Source organism: Pocillopora verrucosa, chromosome 14 (assembly GCF_036669915.1).
Source record: "Pocillopora verrucosa isolate sample1 chromosome 14, ASM3666991v2, whole genome shotgun sequence".
In the NCBI taxonomy this organism is placed as follows: Eukaryota; Metazoa; Cnidaria; class Anthozoa; order Scleractinia; family Pocilloporidae; genus Pocillopora; species Pocillopora verrucosa.
The window spans coordinates 2,205,108-2,226,354 of NC_089325.1; the positions used below are offsets into that span (position 1 = coordinate 2,205,108).

A 21,247-nucleotide genomic window follows, 5' to 3' on the forward strand; every position below is an offset into this window, starting at 1 on the left:
CGCTGAGCTTTTGTAAACACGCTCTTGGATTGTATGACCACCTGTTGAGGCACATCCTTTTAAACATTTGTTATGAATTAATTTCTGTTTTAGCTTTGTTTTAGCAAGACTTATATATGCACTACTAATTACTACATACTCTATTTTCCTGCTCTAAAAATACTTTCTCTCTTTGAGCCAAAAGAATCGTAAATGTATAACATCGTGTGAGTGGCGAAAAACTTCACATGTAAAAACGCGTAAAATATAAATGTAACTTCTTTACAAGAGCACAACGCAAGAAGCAGAAGCTTTTACAGTGATCTCTTGGATTTCTATGCAGGACTTGTTCACAAACAGTGTTTCGTGACGAAGGGAAAACACACGAGACATCAGCTTTGAAACTCTTTACGGTGGCCACCACAGTTTCTCTAGAATATTACCCCCCTTCGTTCATTTGTACCTTACCCTACTTATCATTTTGTGTTCAGATCACACAATCACAATGAAAGCCTCTCAGTTATTTTATCTCAAGCACATAAAGAAAAGGTTTAATGAGAGCAACTTCAAAGCAATTAAAAATAAGTAACAAAGGAACTGCAGGAAGGTGCTGTGGTGCTGCGTCGGTGGGAGAGTTTAGCAGGTAATTAAGTGTTAACAACTAAGTTGAAAACGTAAATTGGCCATCGTAAGGAGTAAAAGAGCTGACGTTTCGAGCGTTAGCCCTTCATTAGAGCGATTAGTCAGCACTCTTCGCTAATCGCTCTCACTAAGGGCTAATGCTCCAAGCTTTTTTACTCCTTATGATAGCCAATTTAGGTTTTCAACTGAGTTGTTAACACTTAATTACCTGCTAAACTCTCCCACCGACGCAGCACCACAGTTTCTTTAGAAAATACCTTCTTTTAATAAAGGAGCTGTTGGCAAAATATCACTTCTACCTTATTTCTTTTCAAATTAAAGAGACCTCTTCAGACGGATCTTTTAAATATTAAATAGAGAACTTCCATTCTAGCCTATTTAAACGGTAAAACCAAGTAGGCTACAAAGACTAAACAATTTCTATCCCAATTGTTTTCTCTTCAAAGTAGATGTTATTTCATAACATGTTTGTTTGATATTACGCCAAATGTTAACCACATAGTGCTAGAGGTGCTGACTGGGAATTCAGCAAATAATTTTTACAATAATAAAGGTAAGAATTAACAATAGGCAAAATTGCCAGGTGCCAAGCGCATCGAGATTACGAGTCTTTGGCTGGATCAGAGTCAAAAACTAATTTCGCAATAATGAATCTAACTAATATCCTTGATATCCCAATTTTGATCTAACTATCTGCTTAAACATGCACGTACTAATATTATTCTTGATCGGTGTCACTGCTTATGCAACAAGTCGCATTTCAAACACGTTTCCCAGATTTCAAGCCGCTAATTTTGGCGAGATAATGGACGGAAAACAACTCAACGGGAGCGTGATAAAGGAGATAGAGGTGGAATCAGAAAGCTCTTGTAGATTGGAGTGTGTCAACGAAGAGCGATGTAAGTCTTACAACTTTGGAGGCAAAAAGAACAAATCTGAGATATGGAAGTGCCAGATCAGTGACTCGGATCGATTTGAGAGGCCAGCTAGGGCCAACTTCATTGACAACAAAGACTTCAGTTACAGAGGGATAAAGGTATTTGCATTGTATTTCAAAAGATTTTGACTATCATCTAGATATACGAACAAGTTCCAGCAAATGACAATTAATGGTAAAAGAAAATAAATTGATAAAATTGCAGAACTGCATCTCAGGAGGCTCTATAGTGTATTTTTCTCAATGTTGGCGTGCACGCCATTGTATTGTTTTGTAGAAAGGATTTATGATTTTGCCTTTCAAGGTCACTAAAAGCCATCAAAAGGTGATGAGCAAGGTTCGGACAATCGTTTGCTGTAGCAAGTTTTATTAAAATGATTTTCGTGATAAAGGTAAGGCTTCACGAAGGGAGGCGCTCGCCAGTTATAATTCTTCAATTTCGATGAAATCTTTCAAAATGTTCATAATTTGTGAAATTTGTCCTGCCGATCATTTAAAAGTCGGAAAAAAAGGTGTTACAAAGGCAGTTTCCTCGCTATTTGCAATTTTGTGTAATCTTTTTCTACCTCAAATTTGGTCCTATGAATCTTTTTTATCAACAGGCACTTGGAAGGGCACAAATATTAATAGTCCAGCAAATCTTAGGAAATTCCATCTGAGGAAACGCAATAAATCTTGCTCAAAAGATCCCTATTTTCTTTGTCACAAAACATTACGTAATGGAATAGAAGTTCGCTAGGATCTACATCTGAGCATGCGTAAACTTTCGAGTCTGTCGCCTTTTGGCAATCTTTCCTGCTGTGTTTTGTTTTTGGTTGACCTCTTTTTCAGGCGTATTGAGCCGCCACGTTATTTTGTCACTTTAAAGGCTCCCGCTATGTTCACACCCAGATCTCGCGCGATCAAAAAACCCTATGGAGCCTCCTCAAAAGACAAATATAAAAAAATGCGAAATTGAAGCAGACACGTTCGCTCAAGCATTTTTACAAACATTAGAGAATCATAGAGAACTCTCTCTCATTACTAGCCACAAAGTTTAGTTAAGAAGTTTTTTTTCTTCGATTGAAAGCTAGAGATTATCTCAGTTCGTCATAACATGAAACGACCTAGTAGATTGACAATCACGCAATGGCGCTGCTATTTAACAAGTCTAGAGTAGCTTAGTGTGGTCTATACTCTTACTCACTGAGACGCGAGCAGCCGACATCGACAAATTGGCCAATCAAATTGCGACATCGCTGCTAATTGTGGTAAAAACATTTCAGTCTCCAAGCGTATTATAGTAGATTGGCTAATTCTTTTGTTATCTGTTTGGTATAAACTAAAACAGTTACTCCCCTCTGTGTCGTTGAAAGCAGTGGATATTTGCCTCGTAGGCCATTCAAAGGCTCGCCAAATATCCACCACTATCCACCTCTACTTCGATAAACAATTGTTGATTACGATAATGACGTCATCATCATCATCAATATAATCGTCGGCATCATTGATATATTATCATCATCATTATAAATTTTATTACTCTCACTAATATTATTATCATTATTGTTGTTGTTTACAATCAGAGCGTATGCGAACGAGATAAGTCAGATTGTGGCAAGAACGAAATCTGCATCGTAGACATTCAAACCAACAGTGCAAGATGCATTTGCAAGGATGGTTACACGGGAAAGCCCTGTAGTAAGTGAAAATAATGATGACAACAATAATGCAAAAAAAAAAGCAAAGAAAAACTGCACAATAGTGCTTTCACACCTCGAGCACTAGGTGTACACAACTTCTATATTTGTTAATAAATTTCCTTTGTTGTTGTAATTGTTGTTGTTGTTGGTATTTTCCAAACGTAATAATCTTTCATTATCAAGAGAAACACTACCCCCATGACTAAGTAAAAATAAATTACTTTTACTATAGTCCAAGCGTACGATTCAAATCAAATTTTTCGTCAACCAATAGAACCCAAAAGTTGTGCTCTACTTTATCAAGATGGTGTCACATCTAGCGATGTGTACACTATTAATCCAGATGGCGGAAATGCCATGCAAGTGTTGTGTGACATGACCACGAACGGTGGAAGTTGGACTGTTTTTCAGAGACGTTTGAACGGCTCTGTTGATTTCTATCGAGATTGGTCGTCCTACAAAAATGGCTTCGGAGATTTACACGGCGAGTTTTGGCTTGGAAATGACAATCTTCATCGTTTGACAGCCGCTGCTAACGTTTCTTTGAGAGTTGACCTGGAGGACTTCGAAGGTAACATCAGATACGCTGAGTACGCGACATTTAAGGTGGCGGACCAAGCAGATAAATACAGAATTGTAATTGGTGGATACAGTGGGACAGCTGGAGACGGTATGAATGAACACAGGTATTATAAACAGTAGTTTAGAAATGAGGAATGGGGTTGTTGAAAGTAAAATGTCTGATAATTTGCAGGGAAATATTTTTATATCTATTCGTTTCGAGACTTGTGCGAAGAGATGGAATCCTAAAAATATTCTCAATTCATTCATTTTATTTTTAATTTTTCCTTTTTGTATCTGCCATTTCCGATTTTGGCTTATGAGATGTTAAACTAGTGTACCAAAAGCTCAAATTCTATCTAATATTCATTCAATTTAATCATAAGATCTACAAAGCATATTTTGTGGTATTAACTTTTTGTAGTGATATGCAGTTCTCCACGAGAGATAATGACAACGACGAAAAACCAGACGGCAGCTGTGCTCAGAAGTACCAAGGCGCCTGGTGGTACAGTTACTGTCTTGATTCCAATCTAAACGGGTTGTATCTCATTGGAAGTCACTTCTCATTTGGTGTAGGTGTCAACTGGTTTCCTTTTAAAGGATATCACTACTCACTGAAACGTACAGAAATGAAAGTAAAGTAGATCAGTGTTGTTGTTTCTTTTCTTTTTTCTTTTGATTTTTCACGAAGAGACTAGCTAGGTCCAGACCACGGCCATAACACACTCCAGTTATCGATCCTTTTCTTCCCAGTCTCCCGTCGCATTTTTTATTTACGTATATAACGAAGCTACACATTGGCTTATTGATCGGGCTTTGAGCCCTGTGCAGCGGTTTACGTAATTTTAGGGCCATTTTCAATTCATCCTGTGGAGGTATAAATTGTAATGGGATTCGGAACATTAGCGGCACCGCTAGAACCAGTTCAGTGCAGAACTAAAACAATTGGCGAGAGTGGGCCACCTCATGCGATACTAAAGGAGATAATTCATTGTTCTAATGGTCATTATTTTTTTAGCTGCTTGTAATAGGAATGAATATAATCACAGGAGTTGACATATCGGTTACATATTGCATGGTCAAGATAAAGGAGCAAACTCAACAAAATTAACATGGAAAAGGGTATTAAATATTTGGAAAACGTTTAAAACATTTATTAAACTTAGAATAATGCAGCTTTCTTCTCATAGGATATGTGTGTGAAATTATCATGATTTCATTATTTACATCTTATACTTCTGTTCAATTCCCGTTTTTTTTTTATTTGCCACCTTTTGAGTATTCATCTGTCTACATATAAATGATTAAGTTGTCTTTGTTGATCCTGGCGCAAAGTAATATTTGTTGGGAAAGGAAGCCTAATGTAAAGGGTTTTAATGCGTATGCCGTCAATTGTGTTTAAGAAAACCATAACTTCATCTCTAGCTTCTGGTGTTAATGTAGCCGTTTACTACTATTCCAGGTTTATTTCTTTAGTTATTGAATAATCATTTTTATAACAGTCTAGAGCACCTTAACCACAGTCACGTGGCTGTAGCATTATATCATATCATAAAGATTAGTTCATATTATGCAGTTCTGTATAATAAAGCAGTTATGTAAAGCACTTGTCTACTGCTTGCTCTTTATTGTGGTCGTCCAAGTCCGAACGCCAGCACCTCATAATTACTGTGCGTAATAACTACGAGCAGACACGTATCCTGACTTTAAAAAATCGAGAAATTATTCAAATAAATGGTGTGTTCTGCATCAGAAGTTTGCCGCGGGAATGTCAAGTACATTTGCGAAATTGTCAGGAGTGGTACCATGCATCAAGCCCAGGCTGAGTTATTTGATAACAGGTCACATTAACTTAAGTAACTAAAAACGGTTACCCCTCCCCCCTCTCACCCTGCTAGAGAGAGGTTATGTCTCCTGCCTAGATCCTACCTGAAATAGTCGTGGAAGGTCAGGATAGTAGATTAGATGTGTCAAGCTAACTGTCAAGCTAACTGTCAAGCTAACTGTCAAGCTAACTGTCAAGCTAAATGTTTTGAATAAAGAGGGTAAGTTTCTAAAGAAACTGTTTTTCTGCGTCTATGGAAAAGTAGAAAAGGGTAATGAAGCATTATCAACTGAGTTGATAACGTAAATTGGCCACCGTAAATAGTTTAAAAGCTGACGTTTCCAGCCTTAGCCTTTCGTCAGAGCGATTCGTCAGACCCTGGTCGATCGAACCTTTCTGTGTGTTGACCTGAGAGAAAACCGCAGTCAGTGAGTCGTGTCCAATATCTCCTCGGATGAAACACGATAAAAGAGGGTCTGGATGAGGTTAACTGACAACTGACAAATGGCCAAGATATTAACTGACAACTGTGTGGTGGGCTTTCAGTGACAGGTGACAAAAAACCGGATCGCCCTAAATATCCTAAAATTGGATGTAAAATAAGGACAGTTGATTTATTTTGTCCCATAAAAGTAAGTTTTTTTATTACATATCAGTAAGAGTAGACCAGAGTGTCATATTTCGTCAATAATTACCACATGGACCATCCACATCAAGGTCATATGTCACATATGGTTATATGGTCTTTGATACCCAACTCGATTGTCAAATTACGCGATGGCCGTCAAAGCTTGTAAGCTTTTATCGAATTGATTCGGAAACGGCATTTGAGCGTCACAGAAGCCGCATTCCTTTTAATAATGTAAACACCGTACTGGCGCTGAAAAAGTACCCTATTTCGTTCCTTGGTTTAAAGGAGTTGTCCAGTAAATATGGCCTCTGAGATTTTGATGTGAAACTTAATCACATGGCTCCGAAATCAGGAGGGAAGAGCGTCAATTTTGCCCTAACTACGACGACCAGAGGAATCTGGAGCTTCCGCAGACCATACTGGCTGGACCAGGAAGCGAATTAAACAGTATATTTTGGAATGGTTTGGTATTTGGTATTGATATAAATATATCAGTTAAAAGCTTACTCTGTTGTATACAACGCCTATAGATACCGATTTATAAGCAAAAAGCACACGTCTCTTCAAGATGCCGTCGACAAAGCATGGTATGTAAACGACAACATCACAAAGACCGTTTCTGAGGTGAAACAACGGCACAGTATAAAGGAAACCACAACAACCGATGGCCCCTAAAGAAACTGTGTCTAATAAAACTCAAAGCTCACTTAAACGTCTCCAAGAAGGAATGCGCCGCGTGCACAACAGCATAGCTTCAATTAACAACGATTATGTCAAGGAAATTGAGTTATGCGCATTACTCACAACAGTTGTGTAGAATCTACACGCAGTTTCCCAAATTTAAGCATGAGAACTTCACCGCATGCAGTATTCCCAAGACTTTGCAATAATTACTAAGGAGTCGTTGAAGAGAGTAACAATTGGGCAACCAAGTATTTTACTCATGAAAAATCCTACTGTTGTGTCTCCCACACAAGCACGGAGTTTGCAAATGTCAACTTTCTGCGACTGCTACCTTCAGAGGAGATCAACCTCGAGACTGAAAGTGCTATGAAAGAATTTGTGGAGAGGTATCGTCCGTTGAGACAAAGGACAGCTCGGGAGGAACCAACCAGATATTACCCCAATTACGGTTTCTAGATCCCGGCGGCCAATTCGCGCCCATTTTCGCTTGCATTTCGAAGGTATGCTTGCAGCAGATATCTCTAATAACCTAATTGAAAAGGAGACAAAAGAATATTCCTTTCCGATCATTTATCGGAGCCAATCGCAATCGACGCATTGTAAAACAAAACACAAAACCAATAAATTGTGCCAAAGGACTCTTCACATGTTTGTTGTCTTTCTGACGATCTTCTTTCTAACATTTTGACCGGCTAAGTGGTTGAAAAGGAATGTTTCAATGTTTTGCACGGGCAAACAGAAGTTTGCATGTAGAAGAGTTGTATCACCCTTCCAACAAAGACTGAAAGTCACTTGCAAGATCTTGGAATTATTTCATTCCAGAACTCCTAAAATGGAGTTCCTATTGTATCAATTTTCGACTTAATTTCGAGTTTAAACTACATGTGCATTTTTAGCCAAAAAATAGGGCCGGAAAGTAATATTTAACTCGCCAAGTTAATTATTAACAGTCATTTAACTGACAACTGACAGATGGCCTGAAATCTAACTGAGAACTGATAAATGGCCGACATTTAAGTGACGACTGACATTTGTACCCCCTCCCCCCCTTCCCATCCAGACCCTCATAAAAGTCACAAAATAAATAGTGTAAAGAAAGATATCGCACAGTGTTTGTATTATCTAATAGGATAATGGTTGCCGTGTTGGTTACACAAGAAAAATAGGGCGAGTGGAAGCAGAAAGTGTCCCTAAATGTGAGAACCTCTCTTTGTTCCTTAGCGCCCGCCCCCAGACACACCCCTAGATGGTAAACCAACCACAAGACTTCGATACGTATTCAGCTGTCATTGTTGTTAAGTTTTTGTAAACACGCTGTTGGATTGTCTGACCACCTGTCGAGGCACATCCTTTCAAACATTTGTTATGAACTAATTTCTGTTTTAGCTTTGTTTTAGTAAGACTTATTTATGCACTTCTAATTACTACATACTCTATTTTTCTACTCTAAAATTACTTTCGCTTTGAGCTAAAAGAATCGTAAATGTATAACATAGTGAGAGTGGCGAAAAACTTCACATGTAAAAACGCGTAAAATGTAAATATAAAAATGGATTATTAATTAACATCATGAGAGTGGCGAAAGCTTCACATGTAAAAACGCGTAAAATGTAAATGTAGGCTGTGACTAAATGTTCAGGAGCCGGGCACGGTCTTAAATAGACTAAATGCCTAGCAGTCAAAAGTTTTCACCCCGCGTCCAAATATTAATTTGTTTTTTTAGTGGAAAAATTCTCCGAGCTTGTGCATACCACATATCTGATCAAACTGCCCGAGAACTTATCCAATAAAAAAAAAAAATTTGGAATCGCTTTACATTTCTTAACAAACATCTGATTCTTTTAAAAAGTTTGTGGCATTTTGGTGGATATTTCTGACTGCCGGGCATTTAGTCCATTTAAGACCGTGCCCGGCAGTCCGATCAGCAGCTTAGAATTTCCAAGTTGTCGACAACCGAGCGATTTTATAGTATGCACAGGCTCGGAGAATTTGTCCCCTAAAAAACTAAACAAATGTTTGGAATCGCCTCACATTCCTTAATAAACATTTGACATTCTTAAGAAGTTTGAAAGAACCTTTCGGCGGAAATTGCGTGAAAACTTTTCACTGCCGGACATTTAGTCTATTTGAGACTATGCCTGGCTGCCGGACATTTAGTAGTTTCAAGAAAGAAATCGCACACTGTTTATATTACCTAGTAGGATAATGGTTGCCGTGTTGGTTTCACAAGAAAAACGAGGCAATTGGAGGCAGAAAGTGTCTCTAAATGTGAGAACCTCACTTTGTTCATAAGCTCCCTCCCCCAAACACACCTCTAGATGGTAAACCAACCACGAGGCTTCAAAGCGTATGTAGCTATCATCGTCGCTGAGCTTTTGTAAACACGCTCTTGGATTGTATGACCACCTGTTGAGGCACATCCTTTTAAACATTTGTTATGAATTAATGTCTGTTTTAGCTTTGTTTTAGCAAGACTTATATATGCACTACTAATTACTACATACTCTATTTTCCTGCTCTAAAAATACTTTCTCTCTTTGAGCCAAAAGAATCGTAAATGTATAACATCGTGTGAGTGGCGAAAAACTTCATATGTAAAAACGCGTAAAATATAAATTTAACTTCTTTACAAGAGCACAACGCAAGAAGCAGAAGCTTTTACAGTGATCTCTTGGATTTCTATGCAGGACTTGTTCACAAACAGTGTTTCGTGACGAAGGGATAACACACGAGACATCAGCTTTGAAACTCTTTACGGTGGCCACCACAGTTTCTCTAGAATATTACCCCCTTCGTTCATTTGTACTTTACCCTACTTATCATTTCGTGTTCAGATCACACAATCACAATGAAAGCCTCTCAGTTATTTTATCGCAAGCACATAAAGAAAAGGTTTAATGAGAGCAACTTCAAAGCAATTAAAAATGAGTAACAAAGGAACTGCAGGAAGGTGCTGTGGTGCTGCGTCGGTGGGAGAGTTTAGCAGGTAATTAAGTGTTAACAACTAAGTTGAAAACGTAACTTGGCCATCGTAAGGAGTAAAAAAGCTGACGTTTCGAGCGTTAGCCCTTCATTAGAGCGATTAGTCAGCACTCTTCGCTAATCGTTCTCACTAAGGGCTAATGCTCCAAGCTTTTTTACTCCTTATGATAGCCAATTTAGGTTTTCAACTGAGTTGTTAACACTTAATTACCTGCTAAACTCTCCCACCGACGCAGCACCACAGTTTCTTTAGAAAATACCTTCTTTTAATAAAGGAGCTGTTGGCAAAATATCACTTCTACCTTATTTCTTTTCAAATTAAAGTGACCTCTTCAGACGGATCCTTTAAATATTAAATAGAGAACTTCCATTCTAGCCTATTTAAACGGTAAAACCAAGTAGGCTACAAAGACTAAAAAATTTCTATCCCAATTGTTTTCTCTTCAAAGTAGATGTTATTTTATAACATGTTTGTTTGATATTACGCCAAATGTTAACCACATAGTGCTAAAGGTGCTGACTGGGAATTCAGCAAATAATTTTTACAATAATAAAGGTAAAAATTAACAATAGGCAAAATTGGCAGGTGCCAAGCGCATCGAGATTACGAGTCTTTGGCTGGATCAGAGTCAAAAACTAATTTCGCAATAATGAATCTAACTAATATCCTTGATATCCCAATTTTGATCTAACTATCTGCTTAAACATGCACGTACTAATATTATTCTTGATCGGTGTCACTGCTTATGCAACAAGTCGCATTTCAAACACGTTTCCCAAATTTCAAGCCGCTAATTTTGGCGAGATAATGGACGGAAAACAACTCAACGGGAGCGTGATAAAGGAGATAGAGGTGGAATCAGAAAGCTCTTGTAGATTGGAGTGTGTCAACGAAGAGCGATGTAAGTCTTACAACTTTGGAGGCAAAAAGAACAAATCTGAGATATGGAAGTGCCAGATCAGTGACTCGGATCGATTTGAGAGGCCAGCTAGGGCCAACTTCATTGACAACAAAGACTTCAGTTACAGAGGGATAAAGGTATTTGCATTGTATTTCAAAAGATTTTGACTATCATCTAGATATACGAACAAGTTCCAGCAAATGACAATTAATGGTAAAAGAAAATAAATTGATAAAATTGCAGAACTGCATCTCAGGAGGCTCTATAGTGTATTTTTCTCAATGTTGGCGCGCACGCCATTGTATTGTTTTGTAGAAAGGATTTATGATTTTGCCTTTCAAGGTCACTAAAAGCCATCAAAAGGTGATGAGCAAGGTTCGGACAATCGTTTGCTGTAGCAAGTTTTATTAAAATGATTTTCGTGATAAAGGTAAGGCTTCACGAAGGGAGGCGCTCGCCAGTTATAATTCTTCAATTTCGATGAAATCTTTCAAAATGTTCATAATGTGTGAAATTTGCTGAGTACGCGACATTTCAGGTGGCGGACCAGACAGATAAATACCGTATTCTTATTGGTGGATACAATGGGACAGCTGGAGACGGTATGGATAAACAAAGGTATTATAAACAGTTTAGAAATGAGGTTATTGAAAGTAAAATGTGCGATAATTTGCAGGCAAATACTTTTATATCTATTCGTTTCGAGACGTGCCAGTAAAGAGATGGAATCCTCAACATATTCTCAGTTCATTCATTTTCTATTTATCTTTCCTTTTTTTCGTATCTGCCATTTTCGATTTTGGCTTATGAGATGTTGAACTAGTGTAGCAAAAGCTCAAATTCTATCACAATATTCACCCAATTTAATCATAAGATCTACAAATCGTATTTTATGGTGTTAACTTTTTGTAGTGATATGCAGTTCTCCACGAGAGATAGTGACAACGATATACAACCAGACGTCAACTGTGCTCAGCTGTTCAAAGGCGCCTGGTGGTACAGTGACTGTCATCATTCCAATCTAAACGGGTTGTATCTCAACGGAAGTCACCTCTCATATGCTATTGGTGTCAACTGGCTTCCTTTTAAAGGATATTACTACTCACTGAAACGTACAGAAATGAAAGTAAAGTAGATCAGTGTTGTCGTTTCTTTCCTTTTTTCTTTTGATTTTTAACGAAGAGACTAGCTAGAGGTGTGAATTGTAATGTGATTCTTCGGAGCATTAGCGGCACCGCTTCAACCAGTTCGGGGTAAAACTAAAAGCATTGGCGAAACTGGGCCACCTCAGGCAATGCTAAAGGAGATAAGTCATTATTCTAATGACCATTATTTTTAAGCTGCTGGTAATAGGAACAAAGAGAATACCGTAGTTGACATATTGGTTAGATATTGCATGGTCAAGATAAAGGAGCAAACTCAGCAAAAGTAACATGGGAAAGGGTATTGAATATTTGAAAGACTTTTAAAACATTTATTGAACTTAGAATAACGCATCTTTCTTCTCATAGAATATGTGTGCGAAATTATCATGATTTCATTATTTTCAACATATACTTCTGTTCAATTCCCGTTTTTTTTTTCTTTGTTACTTTTTGAGTATTCATCTGTCTACATATAAATGATTAAGTTGTCTTTATTGATCCTGGCGCAAAGTAACATTTGTTGAGAAAGGAAGCCTAATGTAAGGGTTTTAATGCGTATGCCGTCAATTGTATTGAAGAAAACCATGACTTCAGCTCTAGAGGGTCTGAATGGGGTTTAGTGTTTAGTGTTATTTGCCCATATTTTTTAGTGTTTACTGTTAAATTGGCCATTTTTTTAACGTTTACTGGTCTTGAAAAAAATACTGTTTAGTGTTTGAAAGGAGACCCCAAAGTTTTTTTTTAAGCATTTTCAAATTTTTTCTGCTCTTTTAAATTCTGCAAGAAAATCAAGAAAATCACTCGCAAACAGTGAGCCAAAGCTGAAATGCTCTTGTCCATAGAACCGATAATGCGCCTTACTAGACCCTCAGTACTAGATGTACTTAAGGGGATACGTTTGGTAATCCACACAATAGTTCCTAAAAAGTATCGCTTCTGAAAATCCAACCAAAGTAGTGTTTGCAAAAGACACCCAGGCTTGAAATTGGGCCCCAAGGCAAAGTACTGGCGTCAGACTACGATTTCGACTCTCGATAGTCTCGTAGAACTGCGTTTACACCGACCAGTCGATGTAAATGTTCGGAGGGAAGTATTCAAGGATGCGCGGGACCTATGCTTTACCAATGGCCTAGTCTTCGTTACAGAGAGAGGCTCATCAGCAATCCTTTTCATTGAATTGAAAGGCGAAGTACTTTTCAAACCAGGACGCCTAAAATCGCGAGCTGATTTGCTTTCGCAGCTTAGTCGTTTCAGATTTTCACTTGAGGGTACAGGTCCAGTTCTACAGAAGCGGTTGACGACACATCTGAGATCTTTAGCTGCACTAGTCGAGAATAAACAAATTGTTCAGATTAACCCACCTTTAAGTAAATCAACTTCCATCTGTGCGGCAAGTAAGGATATCCTCTTGTGTGCAGATGATGAGCAGAGAAGCATAATGCAGCTGGAGTTAGAGTACAATGGAGTGGCTATCATCGGTAGTAGGCTGAGACAGATAAACTACTCTAATGACGTGACAAGTGTTGAATCTCTTTATTTTCTGCGGCAATCAGCATACTTGGCTGCAACTGGCGCAGCTGGAGGGTTATATGGTTGTAACCTCGATTCTGTCAATATTGAGCGACTCTTGCGGAATTCTTCAGATTCTTGTAAGGAAATCAAGAGGCTGTATGGTTATGAGGGCAACATTTTTTTCACCGACAACAAAGATCAAAAGGTTAAGACCTTTAATCCCTTAAGTGCAACAGTCGAGACCTTGTTAGGTACTGGCCATGAAGGAACCGTTGATGGAACTGAAGAAAGCTGCTCATTTACACAAGTTCATGCAATACTGGCAAAGTGTCCTTTCTTCGCGACCTCGAATGTCTCTATGATAGTTTTGGAATTGGTGCACATACAATCGACGCGGTCCAATTATCTCTTCAAGATGCTGTGTGCAGTGTTTCATCTGTAAATACTTATATTAAAAACAAAGTCGCTGAAGTAAGGCAGCACTATAAAATGAAAGAAACGGCAACAATAAATGGCCCTGAAGGAACTGTTTCCAGCAAAACACAAGAGTCATTGGTGCTTCTCGAAAGAGGTATGGAACAGCTACCAAATAATGTTAAGAATGTAAACGAGGACTACTTTGGTGACATTGAATTGCGCACGCTGCTAACAACTCAGGTGGAGATCCTTCATGCAGTCTCCCACTTCGAAAACGAGACGTTCACCGCTCTTCAGCATGCTCAAGACTTTGGAACAATTTCAAAGGAATATTTAAAGAGAACAACGAAGTGGGGTGCGGATAATGATACAGACATAACGTTCAGCAGATTTGGTCGCACCACCGGCGCTCATTTCCGCCTTAATCTTTAGAAACAGTTGGGACAATCGGGACTATTCAGGTATGGAATATAATCAAAAGTTTTTTGGCCAGGATGGAGTGACATGTCTGTCATTTTTGTTGACCATTATATATTGTGAGCACTGTAGCCGATCTTATTGGTAAAAGAATATTCTGTTCTTGCATTCATTGCTAGTCAAATTTAAACACTCATATATGTTAACTCTGATTTTCCTTGTAATTTTCGTATTTATCTCTTTTTGTTTACGGTGCAGATACACCAACTGAGACCATCTCACAAAGCCAACCAATCATACTGAGGTATTCATACAACGGATGGCAGTCCGTAAATCTGCTTAATTTTACTGTTTATTTCGATGTTCTATCCCATTGGCTGTTTGATTTGAATATCGTAATCTGATTTGTTACTAATATATTCTCTCTAAGTGGTCACGGTTGGTGAATCCTCGCTGTAAAAGCGCTCTAAGGATAGAATTGTTATGAGTTACACAAGCCAAATCTGCGGTAGTCTTCAAATATCGTCGGTCATGACTCTGTGGACATCTTTGGCAGTCTCAGTGGACATCTTCGGCAGTGTTCGGACATCTTCGGCAGCCTTCAGACATCTTCGACAGCTTTCGGAAATCTTCGGCAGCTTTCGGATATCTTCCTCACTCTTCGGAGGTCTTAAAATAATCCCGAATTGTTGGAAAATGGCCTAAAAAACCTCTTTGATACAATAAAAATAGGCCCAACATAGATATTTCCCCTTTTAGGGTGTGGTTTGTTTGTTTATGGCAAAAAAAATAATGTTACAACGAATTTTTTAATGTTAGTGTTAAAATGGCTGAAAATTAATTGTTTAATGTTATACAATCAAAAAAAAAAGTGTTTAGTGTTATCGAAGTACCCCCATTCAGACCCTCTCTCTCGCTTCTGGTCTTAACGGTAGCCTTTACTCCTATTCCAGGTTTATTTCCTTAGTTATTAAATTAACTTGTTATAACAGTCTAGAGCACTTTAACCACAGTCACGTGGCTGTACCATTATATCATATCATAAAAATTACTTCTTATTATGCAGTTCTGTATAATAAAGTAGTTATGTAAAGCACTTGTCTACTGCTTACTCTTTATTGTGGTTGTTCAGGCCTGAACGCACAGCACCTCATAATTATTGTGCGCAATAGCTGCGAGCAGACACGTATCCTGACTTTAAAAGATCGGGCAATTACCGACAAAAATGGTGTGTTCTGCATCAGATGTTTACCGCGGGAATGTCAAGTATATTCGCGAAATTGTCGGCAGTGGTACCATGCATTAAGCCTGGGCTGAGTTATTTGATATCAGGGCGAGGATCTCTTGTAATCAGGTCACATTAAAACAAACATTTGTAAACACGCTGTTGGATTGTATGACCACCTGTCGAGGCACATCCTTTCAAACATTTCTTATGAATTAATTTCTGTTTTAGCTTTGTTTTAGCAAGACTTATTTGTGCGCTACTTATTACTACATACTCTATTTTCCTACTCTAAAAATACTTTCTCTCTTTGAGCCAAAAGAATCGTAAATGTATAACATCGTGAGGGTGGCGAAAAGTTCACATATGAAAACGCGTAAATTTAAGAATTTTGTCATGCTTAGCGTGCGTACATTGAGTTATAGATGCACGCAGGAAGTTTGGAGAGCACGACAAGGATCTGCGCGAAGAAGCCTTTTATTGTGATAGAGTGCAAAATTCTTACAAAGCACAAAAAAAAAGGAACCAAACGTCCCTATTGGCTGGTCAAAAACACGCCACATTTTATACTTTTGTTTGAGCGAGTACATTTGATCCAGTTAACCGATAACTGTGAATGAGAAGCTTAAAATTTACGCGGAAAATGGAGAAAATCAGAGCTAAATGAACTCAAGTGTCACCCAGCTGGTCTTCCGGCAAATTTGCGAAACTTGCAACTTGCGAATTTTTTTCGGCTTTATTTTTGTTGTTTGTTGGATCAGGACCCAAAAGGTCAATGCCGATAGGAAAATTGGGCAGTTCTTCGTTGGTTTCTTCCATATTTCAAAGAGAAGGAAACTTCACTGCAGCTTAACAGGACGGAAACTCTGAAGCCAGGTAAAAAAATGCTCACGTCATTTGATTTACGCACGGGCGTACGTAAATAAAGATTTTGTTCATAGCGGCTCAGTAGCACTTACAGAGGGCAAGCACGCGCGCTATGTTATAAATAAATATAAACTCTTTACAAGAGCTCAACGCAAGAAGCAAAAGCTTTTGTAGTTTATAGTGATCTCTGGAATTTCTGTGCAGGACTTGTTCACACGCAGTCTTCGTGAGGGTGTCACAAGCAGTGTTTCGTGACGAAGGCCTAACGCACGAGACTTGAGCTTTGAAACTCTTTACGGTGGCCTCCACAGTTTCTCAAGAATATTACCCCCTTATTACCTTACATATCATTTTGTGTTCAGATCACACAATCACAATGAAAGCCTCTCAGTTCGTTTATCGCAAGCGCATAACAAAAGGTTTAATGAGAGCAACTTCAAAGCTGTTGAAAACAAGTAAAAAAAGGAACTGCAGGTAATTTAATGTTAACAACTAAGTTGGCCACCGTAAGGAGTAAAAAAGCTGACGAAACAAAGGAACAAATGAACTCTTGGTAAGATATTACTTCTATTCTATTTCTTTTCAAATTAAAGAGACCTCTTCAGACGGATCTTTTAAATATTAAATAGAGAACTACCATTCTAGCCTATCTGAAAGGTCCAAGCAGGTTTCAAAGACTAAATAAAACTATTTCTATCTCAATTGTTTTTCTCTTCAAGGTAGATGTGATTTCATAACATATTTGTTTGAAATTACGCCAAATGTTGACCACGTAGTGCTAAAGGTGCTGGCTGGGAATTCAGCAAATAACTTTTATAATTACAAAGCTAAGAACTAACAATAGGCAAAATTGCCAGGTGCCAAGGGTTAAAACAAATTACGTAACGAGTCTAACTAATACCTTAGCATCCCAATTTTGGCTAAGGAAACCTCTTGACCTACCTATCAGCTTAAACATGCACGTACTAATATTATTCTTGATCAGTGTCACTGCTTATGCAACAAGTCGCATTTCAAACAGGTTTCCCAGATTTCAAGCCGCTAATTTTGGCGAGATGATGGACGGGAGACAACTCAACGGGAGCGTGATAAAGGAGATAGAGGTGGAATCAGAAAGCTCTTGTAGATTGGAGTGTGTCAACGAGGAGCGATGTAAGTCTTACAACTTTGGAGGCAAAAAGAACAAACCTGGGAGATGGAAGTGCCAGATCAGTGACTCGGATCGATTTGAGAGGCCAGCTAGGGCCAACTTCATTGACAACAAAGACTTCAGTTACAGAGGGATAAAGGTATTTGCATTGTATTTCAAAAGATTTTGACTATCATCTAGATAGATAGTTCCAGAAAATGAAAATTAATGGTAAAAATAAATAAGTTGATAAAATTGCAGAATTGCATCTAAGGAGGCTCTATAGTGTATTTTTCTCAATGGTGGCGCCCACGCCATTGTATTGTTTTGTAGAAAAGATTTATGATTTTGCCTTTCAAGGTCACTAAAAGCCATCAAAAGGCGATGAGCAAGGTTCGGACAATCGTTTGCTGTAGCAAATTTTATCAAAATGATTTTCGTGATAAAGCTAAGGCTCCACGAAGGGAGGCGCTCGCCAGTTATAATTCTTCAATTTCGATGAAATCTTTCAAAATGTTCATAATTTGTGAAATTTGTCCTGCCGATCATTTAAAAGTCGGAAAAAAAGGGGTTACAAAGGCACTTTCCTCGCTATTTTCAATTTTGTGTCATCTTTTTCTATCTCAAATTTGGTCCTATGAATTTTTTTTATCAAAAGGCACTAGGAAGGGCACAAATATGTTTAATGGTCCAGCAAATCTTAGTAAATTCCATTTGAGGAAACGCAATAAATCTTGCTCAAAAGATCCCTATTTTCTTTGTCACAAAACATTACGTAATGGAATAGAACTTCGCTAGGATCTACATCTCAGCATGCGTAAACTTTGGAGTCTGTCGCGTTTTGGTAATCTTTCCCACTGTGTTTTGTTTTCGGTTGACCTCTTTTTTCAGGCGTATTGAGCCGCCACGTTATTTTGTCACTTTAAAGGCTCCCGCTATGTTCACACCCAGATCTCGCGCGATCAAAAAACCCTATGGAGCCTCCTTAAAAGACAAATATAAAAAAAAGCGAAATTGAGAATCATAGAGAAATCTCTCTCATTACTAGCCACAAAGTTTAGTTAAGAAGTTTTTTTTCTCCGATTGAAAGCTAGAGATTATCTCAGTTCGCCATAACATGAAACGACCTAGTATTTTGACAATGGCGCAATGGCGCTGCTATTTAACAAGTCTAGAGTAGCTTAGCGTGGTCTATACTCTTACTCACAGAGACGCGAGCAGGCGACATCGACAAATTGGCCAATCAAATTGCGACATTGCTGCTAATTGTGGTAAAAACATTTCAGTTTCCAAGCGTATTGTAGTAGACTGGCTAATTCTTTTGTTATATGTGTGGTATAAACTAAAACAGTTACTCCCCTCTATGTCGTTGAAAGCGGTGGATATTTACCTCGTAGGCCATTCAACGGCTCGTCAAATATCCACCACTATCCACCTCTACTTCAAAACATTAGGGAATCATAGAGAACTCTCTTTCATTACTAGCCACAAAGTTTAGTTAAGAAGTTTTTTTTCTCCGATTGAAAGCTAGAGATTATCTCAGTTCATCATAACATAAAACGACCTAGTAGATTGACAATGGCGCTGCTATTTAACAAGTCGAGAGTAGCCTAGCGTGGTCTATACTCTTATCGACAAAGATATCGGTCATTACATTGGTCAGAGAGCTGATAAAGCCATTGTGTAACACAAAGACGCGAGCAGCCGACATCGACAAATTGGCCAATCAAATTGCGACATTGCTACTAATTGTGGTAAAAAGATTTCAGTTTCCAAGCGTATTGTAGTAGATTGGCTAATTCTTTTGTTATCTGTATGGTATAAACTAAAACAGTTACTCTCCTCTGTGTCGTTGAAAGCGGTGGATATTTACCTCGTAGGCCACTCAAAGGCTCACTAAATATCCAGCACTATCCACCTCTACTTCAATAAATAATTATTCATAATAATAATAATGACATCATCATCATCAATTTAATCGTCGGCATCATTGATATATTATCATCATCATTATAAATTTTATTACTCTCACTAATATTATTATCATCATCGTTGTTGTTTACAATCAGAGCGTATGCGAACGAGATAAGTCAGATTGTGGCAAGAACAAAATCTGCATCGTAGACATTCAAACCAACAGTGCACGATGCATTTGCAAGGATGGTTACACGGGAAAGCCCTGTAGTAAGTGAAATAATAATGACAATAATAATGCAAAGAAAAAAAGCAAAGAAAACCGGCACAATAGTACTTTCACCGCTCGAACTTAGAAACTTCACACCTCGAGCACTAGGTGTACACAATTTCTATATTTGTTGATCAACCCCTTCTCTCAATAAATTTCCTTTGTTGTTGTAATTGTTGTTGTTGTTGGTATTTTCCAAACGTAATAATCATTCATTATCAAGAGAAACACTACCCCCATGACTAAGTAAAAATAAATTACTTTTACTACAGTCCAAGCGTACGATTCAAATCAAATTTTTCGTCAACCAGGAGAACCCAAAAGTTGTGCTCTACTTTATCAAGATGGTGTCACATCTAGCGGCGTGTACACTATTAATCCAGATGGCGGAAATGCCATGCAAGTATTGTGTGACATGACCACGAACGGTGGAGGTTGGACTGTTTTTCAGAGACGTTTGAACGGCTCTGTTGATTTCTATCGAGATTGGTCGTCCTACAAAAATGGCTTCGGAGATTTACACGGCGAGTTTTGGCTTGGAAATGACAATCTTCGTCGTTTGACAGCCGCTAGTAACGTTTCGTTGAGAGTTGACCTGGAGGACTTCGAAGGTAACATCAGATACGCTGAGTACGCGACATTTCAGGTGGCGGACCAGACAGATAAATACCGTATTCTTATTGGTGGATACAATGGGACAGCTGGAGACGGTATGGATAAACAAAGGTATTATAAACAGTTTAGAAATGAGGTTATTGAAAGTAAAATGTGCGATAATTTGCAGGCAAATACTTTTATATCTATTCGTTTCGAGACTTGTGCCAGTAAAGAGATGGAATCCTCAACATATTCTCAGTTCATTCATTTTCTATTTATCTTTCCTTTTTTTCGTATCTGCCACTTTCGATTTTGGCTTATGAGATGTTGAACTAGTGTACCAAAAGCTCAAATTCTATCACAATATTCACCCAATTTAATCATAAGATCTACAAATCGTATTTTATGGTGTTAACTTTTTGTAGTGATATGCAGTTCTCCACGAGAGATAGTGACAACGACATACAACCAGACGTCAACTGTGCTCAACTGTTCAAAGGCGCCTGGTGGTACAGTGACTGTCATCATTCCAATCTAAACGGGTTGTATCTCAACGGAAGTCACCTCTCATATGCTATTGGTGTCAACTGGCTTCCTTTTAAAGGATATTACTACTCACTGAAACGTACAGAAATGAAAGTAAAGTAGATCAGTGTTGTCGTTTCTTTTCTTTTTTCTTTTGATTTTTAACGAAGAGACTAGCTAGAGGTGTGAATTGTAATGTGATTCTTCGGAGCATTAGCGGCACCGCTTTAACCAGTTCGGGGTAAAACTAAAAGCATTGGCGAAACTGGGCCACCTCAGGCAATGCTAAAGGAGATAAGTCATTATTCTAATGACCATTATTTTTAAGCTGCTGGTAATAGGAACAAAGATAATACCGTAGTTGACATATTGGTTAGATATTGCATGGTCAAGATAAAAG

The 21,247-nt window shown here is 38.2% G+C and overlaps 2 protein-coding genes across 2 annotated transcripts; both read left to right on the plus strand.

The window, feature by feature from the left end:
- The first annotated feature begins 1,324 nt into the window (after window positions 1-1,324).
- On the plus strand, window positions 1,325-12,334 carry LOC131769974 (microfibril-associated glycoprotein 4-like). The gene is made up of 4 exons (XM_066161503.1): window positions 1,325-1,657; window positions 3,124-3,238; window positions 3,515-3,926; window positions 11,741-12,334. The coding sequence occupies exons 1-4, from the start codon at window positions 1,325-1,327 to the stop codon at window positions 11,961-11,963; spliced, it is 1,083 nt and encodes a 360-aa protein (XP_066017600.1). The 3' UTR covers window positions 11,964-12,334.
- A 5,109-nt stretch (window positions 12,335-17,443) lies between these two features.
- On the plus strand, window positions 17,444-20,970 carry LOC131769975 (microfibril-associated glycoprotein 4-like). Its single transcript, XM_059085703.2, has 4 exons — window positions 17,444-17,700; window positions 19,610-19,724; window positions 20,040-20,451; window positions 20,748-20,970. The coding sequence occupies exons 1-4, from the start codon at window positions 17,467-17,469 to the stop codon at window positions 20,968-20,970; spliced, it is 984 nt and encodes a 327-aa protein (XP_058941686.2). The 5' UTR covers window positions 17,444-17,466.
- Window positions 20,971-21,247: the final 277 nt, after the last annotated feature.

Coding starts and splice junctions, on each gene's coding strand:
- LOC131769974 (XM_066161503.1), top strand. CDS start 1,325: ATGCACGTACTAATATTATTCTTGATCGGTGTCACTGCTTATGCAACA. Junction 1,658..3,123: donor TCAGTTACAGAGGGATAAAG/GTATTTGCATTG, acceptor GTTTACAATCAG/AGCGTATGCGAACGAGATAA. Junction 3,239..3,514: donor TTACACGGGAAAGCCCTGTA/GTAAGTGAAAAT, acceptor GTCAACCAATAG/AACCCAAAAGTTGTGCTCTA.
- LOC131769975 (XM_059085703.2), top strand. CDS start 17,467: ATGATGGACGGGAGACAACTCAACGGGAGCGTGATAAAGGAGATAGAG. Junction 17,701..19,609: donor TCAGTTACAGAGGGATAAAG/GTATTTGCATTG, acceptor GTTTACAATCAG/AGCGTATGCGAACGAGATAA. Junction 20,452..20,747: donor GACGGTATGGATAAACAAAG/GTATTATAAACA, acceptor AACTTTTTGTAG/TGATATGCAGTTCTCCACGA.